Here is a 25,829-nt window from a genome sequence, read left to right on the forward strand (position 1 = left end):
TTTTAGGTGCAATTAACTCTATTAGGGGACTTGTATTTTAACAGTCCGGGTTTATCATATGGGCAAATAGTTTACCTCCCTCATCAATAATATCAATAAGGTCATGATTACCATCTCCTGGTAGGAGTCCTATTACAAACATCCTTTTGAGTATGTCCATAGAAACATTTTCAATGGCATTTCTGTTGTTCATCCATCTACCTTCTCCATTCTTGAGAAATAAGTGGATAAAATTCCCCATCCGATCACAAAACAACATGTACTTAACTTTAAATTAGATATATAAAATTACTAAATTCCATCATCAAGTACTTGATTATTAAATGTATTATAGTATTATTGGTTCTATAAGCGTTGATACTTGGAACTTTGAGACTTGAGAGGACCTTCATTCATCATTTGCACATTGGCCCCAGAATTAGTGGAGTAGGTTTGGATATTCCGCCTGAACAATTTATAGTTTTTACGAACAATATTCATCAAGTCATTGGCCCTAAGAGCAAACACTTCAACTTTAGTGTGAGACTTGACGTTGGTAGTCGCAATGGGGAAGCCACTTAAGGTATTGTGCGTCAATGACCACTCCAATAGCTCTTCTCCAACATAATCATACTTCTTAAGACGTCTTGTACTACTTTTTCTCATTGCCAACGAATCATCACTATTATTATTAGTACCACTGTGATGATCATGAGCATTGTTGTTGTGACTACTAGCATTGTTTGTGTAGACCCAAGCAGTACCGTACGTGATGAAAAGCATTTGATCAAGTGGCTCCCCTTCTCTGATCATATAGCTTCTCTCAGTATACATCATTGGCTCAAGGTGTTCACAAATGATGTCCAATACTTCCTTCTCCATATTTTGAAACATTGAAACCTAATTTAATTAATGACCAAGTTCAGTAAAATTAGAAAAGAAGCTTATTTACTTAACTAATCAATGAAATGTAGTAGAATGATTTTTAATTACTTTTCTTAGCAAAGGCAAGCACAAGAGAAGCTTTATGCGCTTTCTATCTTCAAAGGGAAGTATAGAAAGTAGATTCTCAACATCAACTTCTTTGTTTTCCTTCAACTTTTGCTTTACTTTTTGCATGATTGAGGTCTTTTCTTCCATTGGTAGACCCCTTTTTTCAATCCATATTTCTACCTCTCGTTCTTTCAACTTCATCTTTTCTCCTATCTCTTCTGATCTTGTAGTTGCCAGCTGCATATATGTCTGTATATACAACAAGCACAAAGTAACATAGACAATTGCAAGTGTATAATAAGTATATATAGGGCTTGGATTATGTGTCGCTAAGGTTATAGTTTTGCTCTGTACCAAAAGTTATATTTTGTGTCAAAACTTATAAAAATGTATCATTATTAGTAGCACATAATGTACTTGCGGAAAACAATACATAAAATATACTTTTGGCACTTAGCGGAACCAGTACTATCTAACGGCACCAAATTTAATTCTGGTGTGTTTATATATATTTAAGAATGAATTCATTAATTACCTGCAAGTTTCCAATTAGATACATAAAGAGTAGCAAGCCTATGATAGTGATAGCCATTGCAAAGCAGTTCTCCCATATATAGGTACTTGTTACGAGGTTTTCACCAAGCGAACTGTAACAATTAATTTAATGGTATTCGATCCTTAAATTATGTCATGCTTTGAGCAGTGCTTATGATAGTGATAGTAAGTAAAATAATAGAGTTGAGACTAGTCTTTCATAAATGCTAACCTCAAATGTCGCAGTCCCCAACAAAAGCCATACATGACCTTTTGGGGAATATCATATGATCCCAGCACACCAGACTCTATAGCTTCGAAAAATATCCCATAATTGAATTTCTTCTTATCGTTCGTATCTATCGGACACTCTTTATTGATAAGTTCTATGTTTTTTGATACGACATCACAAAGATCGTTTCCACCACAGATTGTCTTATATTTGTCACAAATTAATCTAGTTTTCCAGCATGATGCTTCTCTTTGAAATGAGTAAAAGTACCAAAAGCCTCCAATCACCTAATTCAACATAGTCAACATATCTTATAGCATAGATCTTTATTATATATCAATAAGACAAAAGTAAAAAAAAAAAAAAAAACTTATATAATATACAGGGTAAGGATTTTGTAAGAGAGATACTGTTATGTACGTGTTTGGTTTTTATGTGCTCAAGTTTAGATTTAATGTATTTTAGATTAGTTTTTAATCAACATAAGCCCAAGTACATAAAACTAAGCACAAATATATCAAATCTAAAACTAAATATATAAAATTAAGTTTAAAAGTAAATAACCAAATTTGTACTCAAATATTGGACAAAATGCAAAGGTAATATGCAACCCATCATAATAATTATTCAAATTAAGAGTTATGTTTGATTGAACTTACATGACTAGAAAGGATGTATAGTAAAAAGTTTAGTCCACCCTTAACCCAAACCATTCTAGTCACTGTATCTTGGATCCTTACAAGATCCTTGCACGATTGGTAAATTCGAAGAGTCCTTGGTACATATTGAGAGAGAAGACAAATGTTTAGCCACTTTTTCTTCGAAGATCCCGAGCACCCAAGTCCTTCAACGAAAACAAATATTATAACCTACACAAAAATGCATAAAATAAATTGAAAATCCTTTAGTCAATATTAACAATTTAATATCATTCTAAAAATAAAAAATGGATGATTTTTTTTCTTCATAAAATACCTGTGGGACTGGGAGAATGGCCAAAAAGTCAATTAAGATGAGAGACCACGAGAGCCTATGTGCCACTGCCAAAGCATTTTTTACCATCTGACCACTTTTCAATAAATTTTCTCTTCGTACTACCTCATATGCTTTGGATACGTTGAGTATAATATCTACTATATAAACTATATCTACTAATGATCTTAAAGTAACAGCTAAAATTCCCAACTTCTTGTCTGTTTTAATGCACTTGAGTTCCTGGTCTATCATGGGAATGTAGAAGAACAGAGGGTCCAGTGTAACCGCAACAACACAGATAACTATAAATATCTTTTTCCACATTGGAAGAGGCCTCATGATGTTTTGCTTGAGAATTTCCTTTATCTTGGTCCACCTGCTCTTCTTTTCATCTGGTCCATTATCGGTCTTCCAGGATTGGGTTAACGTGTTCATTACTATACTCCATTCAGGAATTCTGGTCCAAAAAAAAACATAAGTATGAACACAAATAACCAGACTTTGTATGGAAGTTTCTATTCGGAGCTCTCTGTCACTTTTATTAAGAAAAAAGTAATTATAATTTTATTATTATAAATTTCTTTTTTATCGAGAAGACGTTATGGTGTTTTTATCATCCATTTTAATAGCAGATATGATGAAATTTACAACATGTTTCATTGAACTGATGAAGCGGTCAAAAAACTTGAGTTTTGATAAATGTTGTACTAATTCTTTATCTTTTATAAATTTTGATCATAACTTTTTTTTTCTATGGGAGTGAATGATTTTAGCATTTGAGTGCTTGAGTTTGCTCTTGTATTTGTCTATTGAATTGCAAAGAAAATATTTGAATTATAAACTCATTTCCTCTTGCATTCTAAGTGTTTGATAAATTGTGTCTCGGAGTGGCGACTATGTGTGGCTTTGTTACTCTTCATTTTATTTATCTTTAATTATGAGTTTTGGATCAAGTAATAACCACGTTTTTCTGCAGGAGTTAATATTTGGCAAATCATGATCCCACATGCATCTCAGTTGTATATAAGTTGCATCTGGAGATCTTCGTGGTCATACTTGCCACATGGAATAAGTTTGTTTAGTTATTAGTGTTTAACTAATTCTGTTTAGAGGTGGTTAGTGGTGTTGTTAGGCTTCGTTAGCTATATATATGTACAATTAGCTCTAGGTCTTGCGTAGCAAAATCGATTCACTGTTCTAGAGAGTTTAGTTAGTTTTCTTTGTTTTCTCTCTAATCTTTTGTTGCAGGTTTTTTATTTGGGTTTGAAGTAGGGATGCACATTTTCCCCATGGACCCGCCCTAGTGGGGCGGGGAATCCTCGTCTAAATGGGGAACGGGACGGGGACAGGGATAACTTTCAATTCCTGAATGTTAAATGGGGCAGGGACGGGGATAGAACTCCCTGCCCCGACGGGGCCCTATTTAAATTTTTATAATATTTTATATGTATTTTATATCTTTCTTCATGTGTTTTTGTAACATAGTATTAACTTTTTTAAATTTTTAAATTTTATTTAGGATAGTGTTTAATATTTTAAATAATGAATATTATGCAATATTTTAATTTACATATAATTTACGGTTTTTATTTTAAAATTTTAATTTAAAATTTATTTTTTTAAATAAATGAGTTCCCCGTGGGGATTCCCCGCCCCAATAGGAGATTCCCACCCCGTCCCCGACGGGGAATAAGCGGGGATGGGACGGGGACGGGGGGGAGCACTCCCCGCCAATTTCTCGTCCCGTGTGCATCACTAGTTTGAAGCTTCTTTCTTGGAGCTTGATTCAACATTGTTGAAGGTGAAGAACAGAGGGATCTGTTCCAGAATTTTTGAAGGGATTTAAGAGATAAATTGTTGAAGGGATTTCAACACTACTTCTAAGAGATTTAGAAGAAAGAATATTGAGTGAGAGACTCAAGAATGGGTGAATGTAATTCTATCTATATGTTTCATTTGTTCTTTAGAAAATTATAATGTTGAGCTTGTAATTTGTAAAGAACAAAGTTTGCCATAGTGAAATTTTTTTCCCTGGTCTTTGTGACCCAAGGAGTAGCTGATTTTATGAGTGAACCTTGGAAGAATCTTTGTGTGTTCTTTACTTTCTAAGTACTTGTCCATTAGTAACTTGTTTGAATCAATCTTAATGTTAATTGATTTAAAAAGTAACTTTTCAAATTGGTATCAGCACTATACTATTCAAAAATTGCAGATCCGTAGGATATTTCCGCAGTTACTTGCTTTAGATTGTCTATTGAATTCGTTCTTGATCTCAATCTATTTTTTTTCCTTACTTTCAATCTGTTTGTTTTCAGGTTTCTTAACTTGTTAACTTCAGCTCACCCTCTCTGAGATTCATCTCTAGGAGTTTTTCCCTTGTTTTTTGTGATAATGGAATTGTTTAGGGAAGGTGTCTCTACCACACGGCCTCTCATGTTGGGAGGCGCCAACTATTCATAATGGAAGACAAAAATGCTTGCCTTCCTCCGAGCAGTTGATGAACGTGTATGGATGGCCGCCGCCGGTGGATGGAATATCCCCCAACAATCAAAGAAGGTAATGTCGAGAAAGCTAAAGCCATGAAAGACTGGACTGCCACCAAAATTGAGAAGACTAACTTGAACTCAAAGGATTTTTATGCTCTCTTCAATGTAGTATCCACAAATCAACTAAAAGTAATTTCCAACTCTGAGATTTCTAAATAAGCGTGGGAAAAGCTTAAAGTAAAAAATGATGGTAATGATGCTGTAAAAAAAATCTAAACTTTGCGCCCTTGATAAGGCGTTCGAGAATCTCTCAATTGCAGAAGATGAATCTGTTGCAGAATTCCATGCCAAGTTGTGTGACATTTTGAATGAGTCCTATGCTCTCAATAAGACATATTCCAATGCCAAGCTTGTTCGAAAAGTTCTTGGAGTTCTTCCCCGATGGTTCAAGGCAAAAGTCTCGCCAATTGAAGAAGTTCATGAGATTGAAGATCTAGATCTTGATTAACTAATTAGTTCGCCGCAAAATTATGATTTAACTCTCAAGAGATGGAGTAAGACCAAAAAGTAGCCAGAAAAGGAGAATCACAAGCCCATCACTAGTATTGCATTTCTCCACAAAGATGAGCAACCTTCGTTTGCAGATCTGTCAGAGAGCCAAGTAGATGATATGTCGGCCTTGTTCACCAAGAATTATGCAAAGTTCTTGAAAAAAGACGTTCAATAAGAAAGTCTATGGTGGCAAAGAAAACTCCTTCAAGAAGTCCAATCCTGTCACTCGCAAACAACCTCAGTCACTAGACAAGAACAATCGAGGCATACAATGTTTGGAATGTGATGGATTTGGACATATCCAAGTGAAATGTGCCAACATGCTAAAGAAGAAAAAGGCTCTTGCTGCCACCTAGAGCGATTCTAATGCGGACAAAGATGACAACTGTAGTGATTGTTCTAATCAAGAAAAACAAATGGTGGCTTTCCTAACAAAAATTACTAGGTCAGACTCATCTAAGGATGATGTAGATTCTGCCAGCTCAGACTCGGATAACGTGGACAGACAGGTTGTATATGAAGAGATGTTGGGCAATGGTCATATATGGCCAAAAAGTTCAAGTCAATGACTGACATAAATGCACAACTTGAGGAAACTATCAAAGATCTTAATAAAAAGCTAGAAGAAAAAGATTAGTTAGTATACAAGTTGGAAGCTGATCTTGTTTGTGCCAAACAAGGGCTGGAATTTATTCCACCTGTAACAACGAACCTTAATCATTCTCTACAAATTTTAAAGATTTATGGGGATTGTATAAGAAAGGAAAGAATCTAACGATTGACTAGTCATTTTCCTCAGCACCAAAGTTTCCATTTGTAGCAGTTGTTGTACCCAAGATTGTTGATGGATTTGAGTCCTCCACTGAGGTTATCAAGAGCTCCACTGAGGAAAACCTCTCATCCAAAGTGTCTTCTCTCCGAGACACCCCAACGCTTGTCCAATCCTCAGTTGAGAGATTTGCTCCAACATGCCATTTATGCAATCTTTGAGGGCACATAAGACCAAGATGTTACAAACTTCAGTCATACTTAAAGATTTTGAATGAACGAGGAGGCCATCAGATTCCACCCACTAAAATCTCTTGTAAATCTCTTCGTCCTAATGGGAAAACTATGGCAAATGCAAAATGTGCCCTTGTTGCTCAAACCTTTTTATCAGCATTCAAAAATGATCAGTGGTATTTCAACAGTGGCTATTCCAAACATATGACTAACAACAAGCATCTCCTCACAAACTTCATAGAGTCTCAAGATGGTCTTGTTACGTTTGGCGATGGAAATAAAGGAGCTATCTTGGGCAAAGGTGATCCGGTTATTATTGGCATACCGACCATCTCTGGTGTGTTGTATGTAAAGGGACTAAACGCTAACCTGTTGAGCATTAGTCAACTCTGTGACTCCAGTTACACTGTATGTTTCACCAAAACTCAATGCCTAGTTTCATCTAACAGGTGTTCAGTCGTGATAGGAAACAGATCCTTTGATAATTGCTATATTCTATGCAACATTGTTGTGTGCAATCACACTTTCCTGGACAAACCTTATTTGTGGTATTATCATCTTGGTCATCTCAATTATCGAGACCTCAGGAAGATTGTCAAGATAGAAGGTGTCAAAGTTATTCCATCTTTCCAAGTCTCGAGGGACAGAATGTGCGCCCAATGTCAAATAGGAAAACAGATGAAATCCTCTCATTCACCTATTTCAGCTCTATTAACGTCATGAGTTCTCGAGTTGCTTCATGTTGTTCTGATGGAACCTATGCAAACGAAGAGTTTAAATGGAAAACGTTATCGTTGGGAAAACTTATACAGAATCTTGTTTATTTTCATGTAGATCTTATATTAAACAAATTAATATAAGATAACCTAGAACATGTTTCTAAATTGAATTCAACCAAAAATAATGATAAGAACACTTACGTTATACGCTGCGGAATAATAGAGTCATTCCTTTAGTTTCTTTAACTCTTGTATCCTTTCTGTCGCAGAGTATTACTAAGAAACTGAATCGTTCTTCAATTTTCTTCACAACCTTCCAAAGTATCCTTAGAATCACCTATACTAGAGTGGGCAATTCTCAACACATGAGATAGATACAATAAGAAGAAGAATAGAAGAGAAAATTTGAGGCTTAGAAAAGGACTTATGCTGTAGAGAGAATCTAAAACCTAGAGCATCAAGACTAGATTTTCTGATCTTCCCAAAAACTTGTGTTTCAAGATCTGATTTCAACTCTCACTTAACATTCATTTTATAGACTCAATTAGGTCACTTATTTAATTAAAAAATTAATAAAATAATAGCCAATAATCAGCACTAGGTCAAAATTATCATGGGCTTTAGGCCCGTGAAATTTCTCATTTAATTATAAGTCTATTAGACTTAAAATCAATGCATGTATTATTTTCTATTGATTTAATTAATTAAATAATTATTTAAATCCTTTATCAAATTCATTATTTATAATTTGAACCTTGATTCAAACTTATTTATTAATTTAGATACTAATTTATCTTAATCATTAAATTTTCCCTAATTTCTCTTTTCTTCTCTAAATTGTATAGTTAAACTATCAAAAATTGAACTGGTCAACTTTGATAATTCTAATTGATAATTATATCAATTAATTGAGACTGTCTATATGATTTTATCCAAAGTACAATGGGGACCATGGGCCTATGAAATCAAGCTCCAATAAGTTATCATAAATCTAACAAATAAATTTACTAACTTATTTAATTCCTCATGACTCCACTAAAGACTCAGAATTGCAATCTTGAATTCATAGAACGCTCTATAAGCAATATAAATACGTTATTAATTATCCATTGTTACAACCACAATTGTCACTCAATACTCTATAGACAGTCTACAATGAGATGGGACTAAAATATTGTTTTACCCATCATTGTATTTTATCCTTAAAACACTTAGTTCCTTTTAAATGATATTTCAGTGAACTAATATTAATTACTGAAATGAGATCTCTATCATTTAGCACCTTGAACCAAACTAAAAGGAAACCACATTTCACTTCTTCATCAGAAGCTATAGATGTTCATATCTATGATTAACACTCCCACTCAATTATACTACCGATTTCCCAAGATGTAAGTATGGGCTAGTACGTAGGGTAGGCTGGTAAAGAACAAGTCAAAGAACTCAAATAATACAATCAGTTAGAACACTAACCACTCAGAATTGAGATTGAATTGACCTATGGTCAACTATATGATATGACTAGAATAGATAATAATGATATGTTTACTTATCCTATCTACTGTCAATATCGGTCCAGTCTGATATCCAGTCTGATATAACAAATACATCCGATCTTATCTACTTTGTTAATGTTCTGGAAAGAACATAACACTGCGATGTGTAAGTAGATCATATCGTAGATTGGCAAGTCAGTGTAAATCTCGTGCACTAACTAATCTTAGGACTAACTTATTTTGAACATATGATCATATTTATATTCTACTGTGATTATGTCACTATAAATATGATTAGCTATATGCTCGAGATTTGATAGAAGTTTATATTAAATAAATAATCATGAAAATAAAACATGTGAGAAAAGTGATTGACCAAGTCAAAAAATGATTTCTATTCTTTTATTGATAATAAATGAGATTACAAAGAAATTTGGGTTTTAATTAGGGCATAAAACCCCAGTAGTTATGTGATGATATGTGTTGATGACTACTCTCGATTCACATGAGTGGAGTTTATTAAAGATAAGTCAGATACATTTGGACTTTTTTCTGCACTTTGTCTTAAACTTCAAAATGAGAAATAAACCAAGATTTGTAAAGTCTACCGTATTCGTAGTGACCACGGGAAGGAATTTGAGAACACCTTATTCTCATATTTTTGGGATCAATTGGGCATCCATCATGAATTCTCTGCACCAAAAAACCCCCAAAAGAATGGCATTTTAGAAAATAAAACAGAACATTGCAAGAAATGGCTCAGGTAATGTTACATGCCAAAAACATTTCTCAAAGATTCTGGACTGAAGCAGTCAATACTGCTTGTTACATCAGTAACAGAGTACATCTTCGCTCTGGCACAACGCAAACACCATAAGAACTTTGAGAAGGGAAGACTCCTAACTTGGGATATCTTAATATATTTGGCTATACATGTTATGTTTTGAATGACAGAGAACATCTAGGAAAGTTTGATCGCAGAAATGATGAGGGGCTCTTTCTTGGTTATTCCATATATAACAGAGCATACCGAGTGTATACCAAGCGTATGTTAACGGTGGTCGAGTCGATCAATATTCGTTTTTGATGATTTGGAAGTCTGTAAAGAATAAACCACTGATGAGGATTGTCATGCTCTGAAAGTCCCCACTAACAGTTCAAAAGTACACTTGCTAAAGGCTTCTCCAACTGATATCGACTCACCTTATGTTGTTCAAGCTGACTCATCTGAGCATGCTACAGACTCATCTGAGTTAAGTCCTATGCCTAATGGCCATTATACACCTCCATTCATTTCACCACATGCTAGACTCTACAAGAATGGTCGTCCATCTTGGATATAGAAAGCTCACCCTCCTGGTATTGTCATTGGAAATCCAAATGACACTACGGTAACTCAAATGAAAGCCTTTATTGAAATTGCTCATTCTTGTTATGTCTCCATGGTCGACCCAAAATCTGTGAAGGAAACCTTGATTGATGAACATTGGGTTGCTACCATGCAAGATGAATTGACCCAATTTCAACGAAACAATGTTTGGGATTTGGTAGAGAGACCATCTTACACCAACATAGTTGAAACTGAATGGATATGCAAAAAGAAGTCTGACGAATTCGGTACAATTACAAGGAACAAGGCATGGCTTATGGCACAGGGTTACAAACAGGTTGAAGGGGTAAACTTTCAAGAGACTTTTGCACCAGTGGCTTGTCTTGTATCCATTCGATTAGTGTTGGTTATTGCGTGCCATCTCAATATCAAACTCCATCAAATGGATGTGAAAAGTGTGTTCCTGAATGGCATTCTTCAAGAAGAAGTGTATGTCAATCAACCTCAAGGTTTTGTGGACCCCCAGTTTCCAAATCATGTGTACAAGTTGAAGAAAGATTTATATGACCTCAAACAAGCTCCATGTGCATGATATGATAGACTAATTCCATTCTTGTTATCTAATGGTTTTCTTAGGGGGGAATGCATACACCACACTTTTCATAAGGTTTTTGACCAATGACATTTTTGTTGCACAAATTTATGTGGATGACATTATATTTGGGTCAACATGTGAGAATGAGATCCTTAGGTTTGTCAAGCTAATGCAAAGTGAGTTTGAAATGAGTCTAATTGGGGATCTTAACTATTAGCTAGGTTTGCAAATCAAACAACTTGATCAGGGAATCTTCATCTCACAGTTCAAATACACTAAAAAGATGTTAGAAAATTCGGTCTAGATAGTTCAAAGCATGCTAGGACACCAATCATCACTACCACGAAACTAACCAAAGATGAGTCTGGTGTGTAGATCCAACTTTTTTTAGGAGCATGATAGGTAGTTTGCTTTACCTTACAGCCAGTCAGCTTGACATTTTTTTTAGTGTGGGTTTATGTGCTCGGTTTCAATGTAATCCTAAACAATCTCATTTGATGGTTGTCAAACGAATTTTCAAATACCTATCTGGCACAGTCAAGTTTGTTCTATTGTATGCTAAAGATACCACATTGTCGTTAGTTGGGTTTAGAGACTCTGATTGGGCTTGGAGTTTAGTTGATAGAAAAAGCACATCTGGAGGGTGTTTCTATGTAGGCAATAACCTTGTTAGATAGTTGAGTAAGAAACAAAATTCGATTTCACTATCCATTACTAAAGCTGAATACATTGCATTTGGCAGATATGGCTCAATAAAATGTTAATTGAGTATGGCTTCCCACAGAAGTGTGTAACTCTATATTGTGACAGCACAAGTGCCATAATATTTCAAAAAATCTAATGCATCATTCATGAACTAAACACGAAGATATTCGACATCATTTCATTAGGGTTTGGTTTAATCAAAACTGCTCACTATTTCTCATGTTTCCCCAGATGCTCAATTAGCTTATCTTTTCACCTAAACTCGAAATGCTAACACTTATGAGCACCTAAGAAACAGTACTGGCCTCTGTGCCATATGAATCTTTTCGTGTTTCCTCTATTCATTTTTTTTCTTCTTCAATATCTCACTTGTGTTTGTTTTTTTTTTTTTTTTTTGTGTTTCAGCTATCGCTTAAAATAAATTGTAAGGTATCTCTCATCTCTATTTTTTCCAAGATTGATTTGAGTCTTTATTTGTCTCACCTAAAAAGGCTACCATTTTTAGGTGCAATGGGAAGAGCTACCCTTTTGAAAAATTATGCTTTGAGAAGTTTGCTCCTTCTACTTAATATATTTTGATTAAGGGAGATGGCTACATCTCTGAGAATGAGTGAAAGTCATAGCTGGTTGCTTGCTAAAAGTCCATGAGTGGTAAATTCAAAAAGAGACATTTTAAAAAAAAAATAAGAAGAAAAAAAAATTGAGTGAGTGAGCCTCATCTTTGGCTCACATGAGGTCACATGCACACACAAATGGTAAATTTAGGCTCAAAACTCTTGTTGAGAAATTGGATTGATAATTGCTTGTTCTACTTTCTTTCATTAAGAAGTCATTTGATGTTTTTTGTGTCTCACAAAATTTTCTTACATGTTTTAGATATTGGTTTTCTTGCCGAACAGATCATCATTTTCAATCTACCTAATGTGCTCATAAGGTTAATGTTTAGTTGTTATTTTTATTTTATTTTTGCTCACATTTAATCTCTTTTCATTTGTGCTTACATTTTTAAAAAAAAATACATATTCAAGAGCATGTTTGTTTTCAACAAACTTTTAAAATTTACAAGAAAAATCTCATTGGTTGTTATTTAGTTCTAAATGTGTGCATTTTAAAAAAAAATTACAAAGGGCCTTGTTTGTTTGTTTTTTAAATTGAGCCAAACATCGTAAACACCCCATTCCCACATTTTCACTACCAAAGTGTGTTACCCGATCGTCTACTGTGTCATCCATGTCGTCTCAACCCACCATTCCGCCTTCCACTTCTGCCTCTTCCTCTAAACACGCACCCCGAAATAGAAAACACTCAGTCTCCGTAAAGTTATATGTACCTCAAGCTTAAAAACCAAACTCAAACCCTGCCACCACAAAGACTGAGCCATCATCTTCTAAGTCCAAAGTCCCATCTCGAATTCATGATCCTTTCTTGCCTTTCATTGTGGCCCCCGAGCATATGTTGACATTTTTTAGTTCTGAGTCTACTAGGAAGTTTTATGAGAATAGCATTTCTTTTAGAAAATTATGGGTTGAGTGCTCTGTTGTGGTAAAAGATTTTCCTAGACTGTATGCTTTGTTAGAATCTAGAGGGTGGTTGTGCATTGTCACTCACATGAAGATGCCTAATCTAAACTTAGAGAGGGAGTTTTATGCAAACTCAAGTAAAAATTTGCTTGACAAAAATAATCCTGATCGTTTTACTGCCTATATTAGGGGAACTCATTTTAGGTATACTCCATCCACTGTGTGTCGTGTCTTAAAATTTCCATTGCTCTCTAATCCTGACTATAATGATGATTTTGCACCCTTTTTCATTGTTGTTGGTGTTGAGCTCACTGGAAATCCACAGTTTCAGTGGACTTCAAGTGATTTTCCTATCACGACCATGACATCTTTTTATAGAGTTCTTCATCGGGTGGCTCTTATGCATTGTCATCCCAATTCTCATCTCTCCATAATGACTCCTGAAATTGGTCAAATTCTATTTGTTGTTGGAACTGGGGTGTCTATAGATTTTGGGTCTTTGATTTATGATTAGATTTTTAGTGTTGCATGTGCCTCAGAAAGATGCCTATTTCTACCTGTTGACCGCGTTTTTAGCCAACGACGTGAGAACGTCAAATACGACAAGCCTTCAAGAGAAATCAAAACGACAACAGACGGTATCAACAAGAAAAGTAAAGAACACAGGAGATTTTTATAGTGGTTCAGCCCCGATTGTCGGTAATAGCCTAATCCACTTAGAGTTGTGATTTATAAATCTATACTCAAGATCAGATGGACTATGCCAACTGAGTTTCTTCAGTATAAATTGTGAAAATACAAGAATTCTCTCTAATTTCAGCACTTTCTCTCTCTAGAATAGACAGACCCAATTTTATCTCTCTAGAAAGAATAAGCAGAAGAAGTCCCTCTCTCATCTCATAAGCTCTCTATTTATAGAGATGGGATCCTCAACTGATATCCCCTTATAATAGGGATATTTTACTATATTTATTATATTTATATTACAAATAAACATTCAACATTCAAAATGTAACAAACTCCCCATTTGTGGGAAGAATGAGAGATTCCCGCGCATGTTGTTGAAGTTGTATCTGACTTAGTCTCCTCTAGCTAGTTGGTCCACCTCCTACTCGCTACCCATGCAAGGGCTGGTTGAACGTGCATGGTGGTAGGTTGAACGTGCATGGTGGTAGGAGATGCACTTCTCTCCTCTAACATGCACTCTCCTCTAGCATGCCATGTTCCTCCTTGAACCAATCTCCTTGGCTTCTCCTCGGACTAAGGTGGTCCGAGGCAACCTCCTTGGCACCTCACCTTGAACAACATTGAGGGAACCTCACCTTGGACAATATTGAGGGAACCTCACCTTGGACAATATTGAGGGAACCTCACCTTGGACAACATTGAGGCAACCTCACCTTGGACAACATTGAGGCAACCTTCTTTAGCATCTCCCAAACATGTCCGATCGAACATTGTATAGACTTTCCTTATGAAAGTCTAAGTCTCCATTCTCTTGCATGAGACTCCTCCTCCTTAGCTATTTACCTTGGACACGTTCGAGCCAACACTTAGAAAACCTTGGGAGGCTTGCCTCCTACACACCCTTGGGGTCTCCTAGGACCACACCCTCCTTGGGGTCTCCTAGGACCACATCCTCCTTGGAGTCTCCTAGGACCACTCCCCTTAGCTCTCCTAGGAGGCACTCTCCTAGATGCATTCTCCTTAGCCTCCTAGGATGCATTCTCCAATTTTTGGGTATAACACTACCTTTTCCGTGTCTGGCATCGTCTAGCTTTGTGTGGTTTGTTCTTGATTATGAACATTTGTGCCTTGTTCACTTGACTTTGTTGCTTTTGGTTTAGTACTGGTATTTTTTTCTGTTAGTCTATTTTTTTTTTTTATTCATTGATCATAATTTTCCAAGGGGGAGATTGTAATAATTATGTTTTTTTGCAGGAGTTAATATTTGGCAAATCATGATCTCAGATGCATCTGGGTTGTGTATAAGTTGCATCTAGAGATCTTCATGGTCATACTTGCAACATGTGATAAGTTTGTTTAGTTAGTGTTTAACTAATTCTGTCTAGAGGTGGTTAGTGGTATTGTTAGGCTTAGTTAATTGTATATACATACAGTTAGTTCTGGGTCTTGTGTAGCAAAACCGATTCATTGTTGTAGAGAGTTTAGTTAGTTTTCTTTGTTTTCTCTCTAATCTTTTGTTGCAGGTTTTTTATTTGGATTTGAAGCTTCTTTCTTGGAGCTTGATTCAACATTCTTGAAGGTGAAGAAGAGAGGGATCTGTTCTAGAATTTCTGAAGGGATTTCAGAGATAAAGTTTTGATGGGATTTCAATACTACTTCTAAGGGGTTTAGAAGAAAGAATATTGAGTGGGAGACTCAAGAATCTGTGAATGTAATTCTTTCTATATATTTCATTTGTTCTTTAGCAAATTAGTTTGTTGAGATAATAATTTGAAAATAACAAAGTTTGGTTTAGTGAAAGTCTTTTGTCCTGGTTTTTGTGATTCAAGGAGTAGCTGATTTTATTAGTGAACCTTGTAATTAAAAATCTTTATGTATTCTTTACTTTCTAAGTACTTGTCCATTAGTAACTTATTTGAATCAATCTTAATGTTCATACACTTAAAAAGTAACTATTCAGATCATAATCCTTGAAAGCAAAAATTTATTACTATGCAAGTTTGGGATCACTGGGAAAGAATACTTCCAATATTCTACTATGCTCTTTTTGCTTGCCAATTGTCAGGTACTCTGTTTTGAAGATAGATCAATGTTTTGGTACTCTAAGAAAGATAATTAATAATAAAAAAAAAGTAGAAAAAGATGAAGATTTTTCTAAAAATAAAGATGTCAAGTCTTTTAAGCCACGTAATTGTCAAGCAAATTTTTCAACCTAAGTAGACTGACAACAATGCGTCTGTGCCTAAACAACATGTTGCTACTAATGAATTTTCTGTTGCAAGTTGTTAGAAATGTTTACAAAATTACTGAGAATGCTTATTATCTGCAAGTTTTCTCTACTCCAGATCATATTACCACTTCTCATCTCATTGATGAGCCATCAATAGTTAATAATTCTATGATATTTTGGCTTGATTGCCAGTTCATGACTAGCAATTCTACTCATTTTATTTTTCTCTCTAGAAGATTTTTTTTTTCATGATAGGAGCATGTGTCTTAATTGATGAGATTTGAAGAAGAGAGAAAGAACAAAAGAATTTCAAGAAGAAATATCCGAAAGAATTGTTAATTGTATTATTATTGATTGTGAGAGCTAGTGCAAGAGAGCTATTTATACAGAGAGGACAAGCAAAAACAGAATAACATGTTAAAAGTTATTACCGTATCTAGAATGTTCTAGAATATACTAGGAAGAACATAGAACATTCTAGAAAGTTCTTGAATAAACTTAGAACTAATTAGACAATATATAGAGAGTTATAGAAACATTTAGAAAAATGTAAAAAGTAGTTAAATAAATTATAAAGTTAGAAAATTCTAGAAAGATGTGGATGTTTCCTTTGTAGCCTATAAATACAAATGTAATGTGTGTCCAAGGTTGTAGCAAAGTGAGTGTCCCAAAAGTGAGTCAAAGTGAGTCCTATATAAGTGAATGCTTCAAAACAAAGTGTGTGAGTGTTTAGAGTGTGTTGTGATAAAATATTATATTCAAGTCTTGGTTTAATTACTTTTGTAATAATAAAGTAATTACGTTTTCACGTGTTGTGGTGTTCAACAATTGGTATCAGAGCTAAGGTTGTGAGATCTTTTGAAACTCTGAGTATGCTCAGTGGCTACAGCTTTGACTGAACTTCCACATCAGAGAAGATTTCTTGAGATTGTCATTGAGAGAGCTTTCTTAGAGTCGTTTGTTAAGTTTCTTTAAGAGATCGTGTGTGGTTTAGTACTATAAAGTTTGTTGTCAAAATCAAGCTTGCTTGGAAAAGATAGAATTTTTGCCAAGCCACGATGGGTGACCTTCAAGTGGTCAATGGAATTAAGAAACTTAACTGTCAAAATTACAACACGTGGTCGTTGCATATGGAGGCATATCTCCAAGACCAAGACTTGTGGGAGATCGTTAAAGGCAACGAGGTCACACAACCAGAGGACGCGGCTGTTCTAAAGAAATGGAAGATTAAAGCTGGAAAAACATTGTTTGCTATTCGGACCACAGTCGAAGATGAAATGTTGGAGCACATCAGGGAATCGAAGACATCGAAAGAAGCATGGGATACTTTCGCATCATTATTCACAAAGAAGAATGATGTGAGATTGCAACTTCTAGAGAACGAGCTTTTCTCTATCACACAACGCGACATGACGATCAGCCAATACTTTACCAAGATAAAATCTCTTTGTCGCGAAATCTCTACATTAGACTCTACTGCTAGTATGTCAGACTCCAGAATTAGAAGAATTATTATTCATGGATTAAAAGCTGAATATAGAAGTTTTATTGCCGCAATACAAGGTTGGCCAAGCCAACCTTCTCTTACTGAATTAGAAAACTTGCTAGCTGACCAAGAAGCATTGGCTAAGCAATTATCTGGAGTCTCGATAAAGAGTGATGAAGAAGCACTCTTTAGTAATAATAAGAAAGGTCGACCCTGGCCAAGTTCTAGCAAAGGTTCTAGAAGATATGATGACAAAGATGGTCATCATGGAAGCTCCCAAACATGGGGAGCTCAAAAGAAAGACAAACGGGGTGGTCAATTTAAGAGTAATAATAATTTTGATGGTAAATGCTACAACTGTGGGAAGAAGGGCCACATTGCTAAAAATTGTTGGTCCATGAAGAATACAGCAAAGGGCAATGCAGTCACGTCAAACGCAGGACGAGCAAGTGATGAAGAATGGGATGTTGAAGCATCTTTCGCTGTGGAGGAAGGAGAATTAGCTCTGGCAGTTACTGTTCCTGGACCAATCAACTACAATAATGATTGGATAATCGACTCTAGCTGCTCAAATCATATGACAGGGGACAAAGAGAAGTTGCAAAGCATGACTGAGTACAAAGGTGGTCGCGTGGTAGTGACAGCCAACAACTCAAGATTACCAATTGCCTATATCGGTAAAACAAAAATAGTGCCACGATTCAGTACAAAGGAAGTATCACTCCAGGATGTCTACCATGTACCTAGAATGAAGAAAAATTTACTGTCAGTAACGCAACTTACGACATCAGGACACCACATCATATTCGGTCCTCATGATGTCAAAATATATCGAGACCTTAAGATCTCTGGAACACTGATGATGAAAGGGCAACGTTTAGAGTCTGTCTATGTAATGTCAGCAAAGTCGGCTTATGTAGACAAGACTCAAAAGAACAAAACAACAGATTTGTGGCATGCAAGGCTAGGACATGTCAGCTATCATAAACTCAAGGTGATGATGAAGAAATCTATGTTGAATGGTCTTCCTCAACTCAAAGTTAGAACAGAGACTGTATATGCTAGCTGCCAATACGGTAAGGCACATCAATTACCGTATGAAGACTCAAAGTTCAAAACCAAAGCACCGTTGGAGCTAGTCCATTCTGACGTATTTGGGTGAGTCAAGCAACCATCCATCAGCGGCATGCAGTACATGGTTATATTCATTGACGACTTCTCACGGTACGTATGGGTGTTCTTTATAAAAGAAAAGTCCGAAACTTTTTCAAAATTTAAAGAATTCAAAGAAGTAGTCAAAGGAGAAGTTGGCAAGAAAATTCAATGCCTGCAAACAAACAATGGCGGTGAATACACATCAGATGAATTTTCTCAGTACTTACGAGAGTGTCGCATACGCCATCAATTCACATGTGCAAATACACCACAGCAGAATGGAGTAGCTGAGAGGAAGAATCAACACCTTGCAGAGACATGTCTAAGCATGCTACATGCGAAGAATGTTCCAGAAAGATCTTGGGCAAAATGTATGAAGACAGGAGCTCATGTGATCAATAGACTTCCCCAAGCAAAGTTAGGTTTCATTTCACCCTTTGAGAAACTGTGGAATTGTAAACCTGCAGTAACTCACTTTCGAGTGTTTGGTTGTGTATGCTACGTGTTCGTGCCAAGTCATCTACGTAACAAATTTGACAAGAAGGCAATTCGATGTATCTTTGTGGGATACGATAGCCAAAGGAAAGGGTGGAAGTACTGCGATCCTAATACTGGAAAATGTTATACGTCAAGGAGTGTGGTATTTGATGAAGCCTCATCATGGTGGTCACCACAAAAGGAAGAGTTGCCAAATTCTAGAGAAATAGAAGACAATTTGCAAAAGAAGATGGGGGACCAAATTGTTGAGCTACATTCGACTCCAGAAATGGATGAAGAAAAACAAAGTGAGGAAGACAACGAAGAGGCAACACAAAGTCCCTGGCAACCAAGAGTGCATCAAAGAGCAGCAGATGATGCAAGTGATATTCAATCTGAAGAAGTAAGCCCACAACCTCGGAGATCAACAAGAGCACGGAAGCCGAATCCTAAGTATGCCAATGTTGTTGTAGCCGAAGAAGAAAAGTTCAGAGAACCAGATACATATGAAGAAGCGTCCCAGAATATCAAATGGATAGAAACTATGAAAGAAAAGATAAGTGCACTATAGAAGAATCAAACTTGGGAGCTGGTGCCAAAGCCAGAGGAAGTAAAACCCATTTCCTGCAAATGGGTATACAAGGTAAAAAATCATCCTAATGGATGGATTGAGAGATATAAATCCCAGTTAGTAGCTCGTGGATTATCTCAACAGTATGGGCTAGACTATGATGAGACGTTCAGCCCAGTTTCCAAGATTACAATAGTAAGAGTCCTGTTGGCGCTTGCAGCATGTAAAGACTGGAGACTATGGCAGATGGATGTGAAGAACGTCTTTCTACATGGAGAACTAGATCGAGAAATATACATGGTCCAACCAAGAGGATTTGAGGATAAAGTTCATCCTGAGTATGTTTGTAAACTGAAAAAGGCGCTCTATGGATTGAAGCAGGCTCCAAGAGCATGGTATGGCAAGATTGTTGAGTTCTTAGTGGAGAGTGGATATGTCATGGCACATGCAGATTCAAGCTTATTTGTTAAAGTAAAGGAAGCAAAGATCGCAGTTGTTTTGGTATATGTTGATGACCTCATCATCACTGGCGATGATGAAGCAGAAATTTTCCAAACAAAGGAAAACTTGTCAGTTCGCTTTCAAATGAAGGAACTTGGAGAATTGAAACACTTCCTTGGATTAGAAGTTGATCGAACTAAGGTTTATTTCTCTGTCAACAAAAATACGCAACAGATTTGTTGCAAAGGTTTGGAATGCTCGAGTGCAAGCCCATCTCAACACCTATGGAAACTAATGCCAAGTTATACATGCATGAAGGGCAGAACTTGCAAGATGGAGCAATGTACCGACAACTGGTAGGTAGTCTAATTTATCTAACATTGACTCGACCAGATATCTCGTATGCAGTTGGTGTAGCAAGTCGGTATATGCAGCACCCAAAGAAACCTCATTTGGAAGCAGTGCGACGAATTCTAAGGTATGTCAAAGATACCATTGACTACAGTCTCTTTTATAAGAAATGTGATGAGGTTAAGATAGTTGGATACTGTGATGCTGATTATGCTGGAGATCATGATACCCGTCGATCAACTACTGGGTATGTATTCAAGCTTGGATCTTGAGCTATATCTTGGTGTAGCAAAAGGCAACCAACGGTGTCTTTGTCAACCACTAAAGCAGAATATAGAGCAGGGGCAATGGCAGCTCAGGAAAGTACGTGGTTGTTGCAACTAATGAAGGATCTACACCAATCTACAGACAATGCAATACCGCTTTATTGTGATAATCAGTCTGCTATTCGCTTAGCAGAAAATCCAGTATTTCATGCAAGGACAAAGCACGTGGAAGTGCATTATCATTTTCTGAGAGAAAAAGTGCTTCAAGAAGAAATAGAGATGCAACAAATCAACATAGACAATCAAGTTGCTAACATATTCACCAAAGGACTAAGCACAATCAAGTTTTCGAAATTCAGAACTCAACTAAACCTCGTCAAACGAGAAGAAGCTTAGAGATTCAGTAATGAGGGGGAGTGTTAAAAGTCATTACCGTATCTAGAATGTTCTAGAATATACTAGGAAGAACATAGAACATTCTAGAAAGTTCTTGAATAAACTTAGAACTAATTAAACAATATATAAATAGTTCTAGAAACATTTAGAAAAATGTAAAAAGTAGTTAAATAAATTATAAAGTTAGAAAATTCTAGAAAGATGTGGATGTTTCCTTTGTAGCCTATAAATACAAATGTAATGTGTGTCCAAGGTTGTAGCAAAGTGAGTGTCCCAAAAGTGAGTCAAAGTGAGTCATATATAAGTGAGTGCTTCAAAACAAAGTGTGTGAGTGTTTAGAGTGTGTTGTGATAAAATATTATATTCAAGTCTTGGTGTAATTATTTTTGTAATAATAAAATAATTACGTTTTCACGGTGTTCAACATAACAAACCCTGAAACTAATCAAAGGACAGCTCATTAACTAACTAATTAGCAAAGTTTAACTAATCAGTATGTACATTAATATTAATTATGTGTCTTCTTGGGGTAAGTGGATTTGGGTCAGGTATATTCTTTTGCAAGCATTCTTTTTGCCCCCTTGATGCCCTTTGTCAGTGAAGAATTTGTTTGGTTTTTGTTTTTTCTTATTGCTAGAATATTGATTATATTGTTACTAGTTGTTCTTATATTAACTCTATTTATCGTCTTATAATTGCCTCTAGTATTATCTAGAGAGAAACTTGTTATACCATTTTACTCACACAAAGAGAGAAAAAGCTTTGTGATTTAAGTTCCGCTGTGCATTAGTATTTGCTATTGTTTTCCCAACACTTTCTATGACTAGAACATCTTTTTTTACAAGGTCTTTGGTTAGAACTTGATTATCCTTGTGTGGTGCATTTGCTTTTTACCCGTACGCGTTAACATATAATTCTTAGTCATTGGAAGAAGTGTATTTTCTTTATTCAATCCAAGCGTGGATAATATAAGAGAGGGAGAGGCTAGAGTAATAATCATTTTAAATTGTTTAATATAAAGGATGGAGTAGTAGAAAGATAGATGACTATTTATTGATGAAATTATTATAATTAAGAGGGTATATAAGTAATTTCAAACAAATGAGGATAGAGAGTATGAATCCTTCTATTAATAGATGAGAATTCTGAGAGAATTTGCTATCCTCTCATCTTTCAATCTCTTTTGCCAAACAAGAAAATTTATCATCTCATCCCATCTCTATCATTTCTCTCCTCTCCATCTACCAACCTTTTCCCCTTACCAAACATAAAGGGATGGATTATCTTTTGCTTAGAAGAGTGTAGATGACTTTTATTTTTTAGGAATTTTTAAGATCTCAAATTTTATCATTTTAAATAGTACTTTGTAAAAATATTATGCTCTTTTTCCTTGTTTGAGTTTCTTTTCTAGAGATTTTGCTCTTGGAAAATTTAAATGAGACTTTTTTTTTTTGACAGAAAATGAGAATCTAGTTCGGTTAGCTTTTTTTACTTTTCTTTGGAACGATTCTTTTTTTTTTATTTATTAATAATATTTTGGGACTAGAACATTTGGAATACTTTAAATTAGAGTTCCAACCTACTTGGAATTCTATTGTTTAGCCTTAACTTTGTTAGTATTTTTTAAAAATGTATTATAACCAGACTATACAATATATATCGTTGAATAAAATTGATCTATTATCTAAAATTAAAAACACATATATAAAAAAAAAATCAAGGGAACTAACCTCTCGTCTTTTTTCTCTTCGCTATTCTCATCCATAGCTGTTGATTCCTGTTCATATATGGTAAAAAAAACAATAAAAAGGGGCATAACAAATTTTAATACTTATTTTTGTTTCCTTGTTCACTAACACTTCTTAATTATTTAAAAATGGTATTAATTTCTCATCTGTAACTTGTAGATTAAATTCATTGTACTATTTTAGCATAAATGTCTTCTTACCATGTGTGAAATAATTTTAGCTTAATTTTTTTTTTTAAAAAGTGAGAAACATTTAAAATCATTACTAGTAGTACTAACAAATTATAGCAGTGTAAGAGAAGTAATTCAAACCTGTTGTTGACTGTTGTGTTCTCGTTTTTCAGACATTCTGGTAGAGAAAAATTTTAAGAATTAGAGAAGACTACAATTGAGGACTCAAAAGTGCAAATTTTGAAATTTCCAAATTCAATATAATGAAATAAGAAAACTTCAGGAGAGCTTGGAGCTTTTTATAGACAAACACTGAAATTCAGTGGCAAACTTGTTAATTTGTAAGCTAGTGAGTCAACTCAATGGGTTAACGATTTGTTTTCGACGCAGGAATTTTAAGTTAGGACCATACGTACCTCTTGTGCGGTTGTTGGAGACTTTAATGTTAATTTAATTAAGTTATGAAGTTTTTGAAGTCAATTTATGTATTTGATTTTTTTGGGTTCTTTTGACACTAGGAAGAACAAGAGAGAGGAGAGAGACATTTATTCTTTTTTATTATTATATTTGTAAAAATAATTTATTCCTTGTTTGTTTTTGTAATTTTTATAACATAATTTGAACCAATTAACTATATTAATATGTTTTAAAATCAATTTAATAACAAAAAGTAGGTCAATTATAACATAACACGTGCCATATTATTTTAATTTTAATTAATTAATTTTAAATTTTAAAAATAATTTAGACAAATTAATTAATATAAAAATATAAAAAAAATTAATTAATTTAGTAAATAGAGGGCAATTTGGGTATTATATAAAAATTGTTGACTAAAATTAAGTTGAATATACCATTTTTGACTATTTCACAAATAGAGGTACTTGTAATAACCATATTTTGTGTAGTTTTTTTTTTCTAAATGACAAATCTTGATCCTTAATGCATTTGTATTGTGTGTTTGTTGCATCCGGAAATCTCAGTGCTTTCACTTGCCATGTATGATAAGTTTTGAGTTAGCTTTAACTAATTTTGTTTAAGTGGTTATTAATGGTTTTATGAGGATTAGTTAGCTGAACATATATACAGGTCGTTTTTAGTCTCGGTTCTCGAACTAACAAACTAATTTTTCACAGAGAATTTTTGTTGTTGTCTTCTTGGTTCTACTCTCTTGTATTTAATGCAAGTTTTTATTAGGATTTAAAGCTTCATTCATGGAGTTGAGTTCGATTTTCTTGAAGCAAGAGAACAGTGGAACCTGTTCTAAAATTTCTTAAGTGATTTTAGAAAAAAGTGTTGATGGGATTTCAACATTACTTCAAAGGGATTTAGAAGAAAGATGATTGAGTGGGAGACTCAATAATGGAGACTCAATAATGGGTGAATGTAATTCTTTCTATATGTTTCATTTGTTCTTTAGCAAATTAGTGTTTTGTGATTGTAATTTGTAAAGAACAAGATTTAATATAGTGAAAGTTTTTACCCTGGTCTTTGTGACCCAATGAGTAGCTGATTAATTCAGTGAATCTTGTAGAAATCATTGTGTGTTCTTTACTTTCCATGTGTGTTACGATTGTTAAATTGTTTGGTTCATTCATATTAATCTTAGACAATTAAAGTAACTTTTCAAATCGGTATCAGAACCCTATTTCATTTAAAATCGTGATCCGCATCACAAGAAAAATACTCTATAGCGACAACATCTATTGCGACGACTCCAAAGTCGTCACTGTATGTAAACAAAATCCACGAAAAATTATTTTTTCTTAATTTATTAAAAAATAAGCTACATCGACGACATGTCGTCGCTGTAGGGTCTCACCGTTTGAGTGAAACGGTGTGTTTGATATCAGCGATGACATTCTTATTTCCTATAACGATGACATGTCGTCGCTATAGGTCACAGTGATATAACCCCCCAGGTTGAGCCTTCTTCTTCATTTTTTACGAAAAAATGTGGAAAAAACAGAGAAAATTCGAGAATTCTTCGTCGATCCGAGCCTTTTGTTGCAATTTTTTCCTTGTTTTGGTAATCTAGTCTTACTTTCATTGTATTTTATGGTTTAAAATATATTTTTTGTTAGTATATGTGTATATGTTTTTGTGGTTATTTAGTTTTTAGTAAAAATAAGTTTTTGAGTTTTTGATGTTTGTTTTGTTCATTTCTTTTTTCAGATAACAGAGGAATTTATCATTGGGTATTGCTCATATTGTTCATTGGGTATTGTTCATTTAGTTATCTTTACTTTAATTGTTTGGGTTATATATGTATAGGTTTATGTTTATATATATGTATGCGTATATAAATAAATGTTAATGTGTTTATGTGTATATGTTTTTTATAAGGATATGTTGATGATTTTTTTTATAGATTAATGTATATGTTAATTTAGTTTAATTTTGAAAATAAAAAAGTTAATTTGACATAAAGAAGTTTCATAGTTGTTTAATATTTTATTATAATAAAATTAAATATTAGGTTATAAAAAAATACTAATTTAGGTGATACTTCATTGTATTGGGTATTCTATGCTATAGGTTAAATAAATTCATATTAGATGTTTATATTATGTTTTTTTTAATTATATATATGTGTGTTATCCCCGTTTCCCGCCATGGGCTTGAGACCGCGTTCCAGGCCCACTAACTGCCCAATTGAGGTTGGGCCCAGTCCAGGCCCGTTTGGCAAGGAGCAAGACGGATATCGATAGCCCAATTCTGGGCAAGGCTCGG

The 25,829-nt window shown here is 34.8% G+C and overlaps 1 protein-coding gene across 3 annotated transcripts; it reads right to left on the minus strand.

Moving 5' to 3' along the window:
• LOC133834568 (cyclic nucleotide-gated ion channel 1-like) lies at positions 1-23,466 on the minus strand. Of its 3 annotated transcripts, none has more exons than XM_062264226.1 (8): positions 23,238-23,466; positions 22,909-22,955; positions 2,714-3,170; positions 2,398-2,607; positions 1,739-2,025; positions 1,508-1,619; positions 973-1,221; positions 1-879 (listed from the first exon to the last, which is right to left on the minus strand). In XM_062264226.1, exons 1-8 carry the CDS (start codon positions 23,271-23,273, stop codon positions 346-348), a joined length of 1,932 nt encoding a protein of 643 aa, XP_062120210.1. In that variant the 5' UTR covers positions 23,274-23,466; the 3' UTR covers positions 1-345. The 3 variants fall into 3 exon arrangements, with proteins under 3 accessions (XP_062120210.1, XP_062120209.1, XP_062120208.1); XM_062264225.1 differs by lacking the exons at positions 22,909-22,955; positions 23,238-23,466 and adding exons at positions 7,292-7,510; positions 7,674-7,810; XM_062264224.1 differs by lacking the exons at positions 22,909-22,955; positions 23,238-23,466 and adding an exon at positions 7,292-7,520.
• Between the last annotated feature and the right edge of the window lie 2,363 nt (positions 23,467-25,829).

Source organism: Humulus lupulus, chromosome 5, assembly GCF_963169125.1.
Source record: "Humulus lupulus chromosome 5, drHumLupu1.1, whole genome shotgun sequence".
NCBI classification, from domain to species: Eukaryota; Viridiplantae; Streptophyta; class Magnoliopsida; order Rosales; family Cannabaceae; genus Humulus; species Humulus lupulus.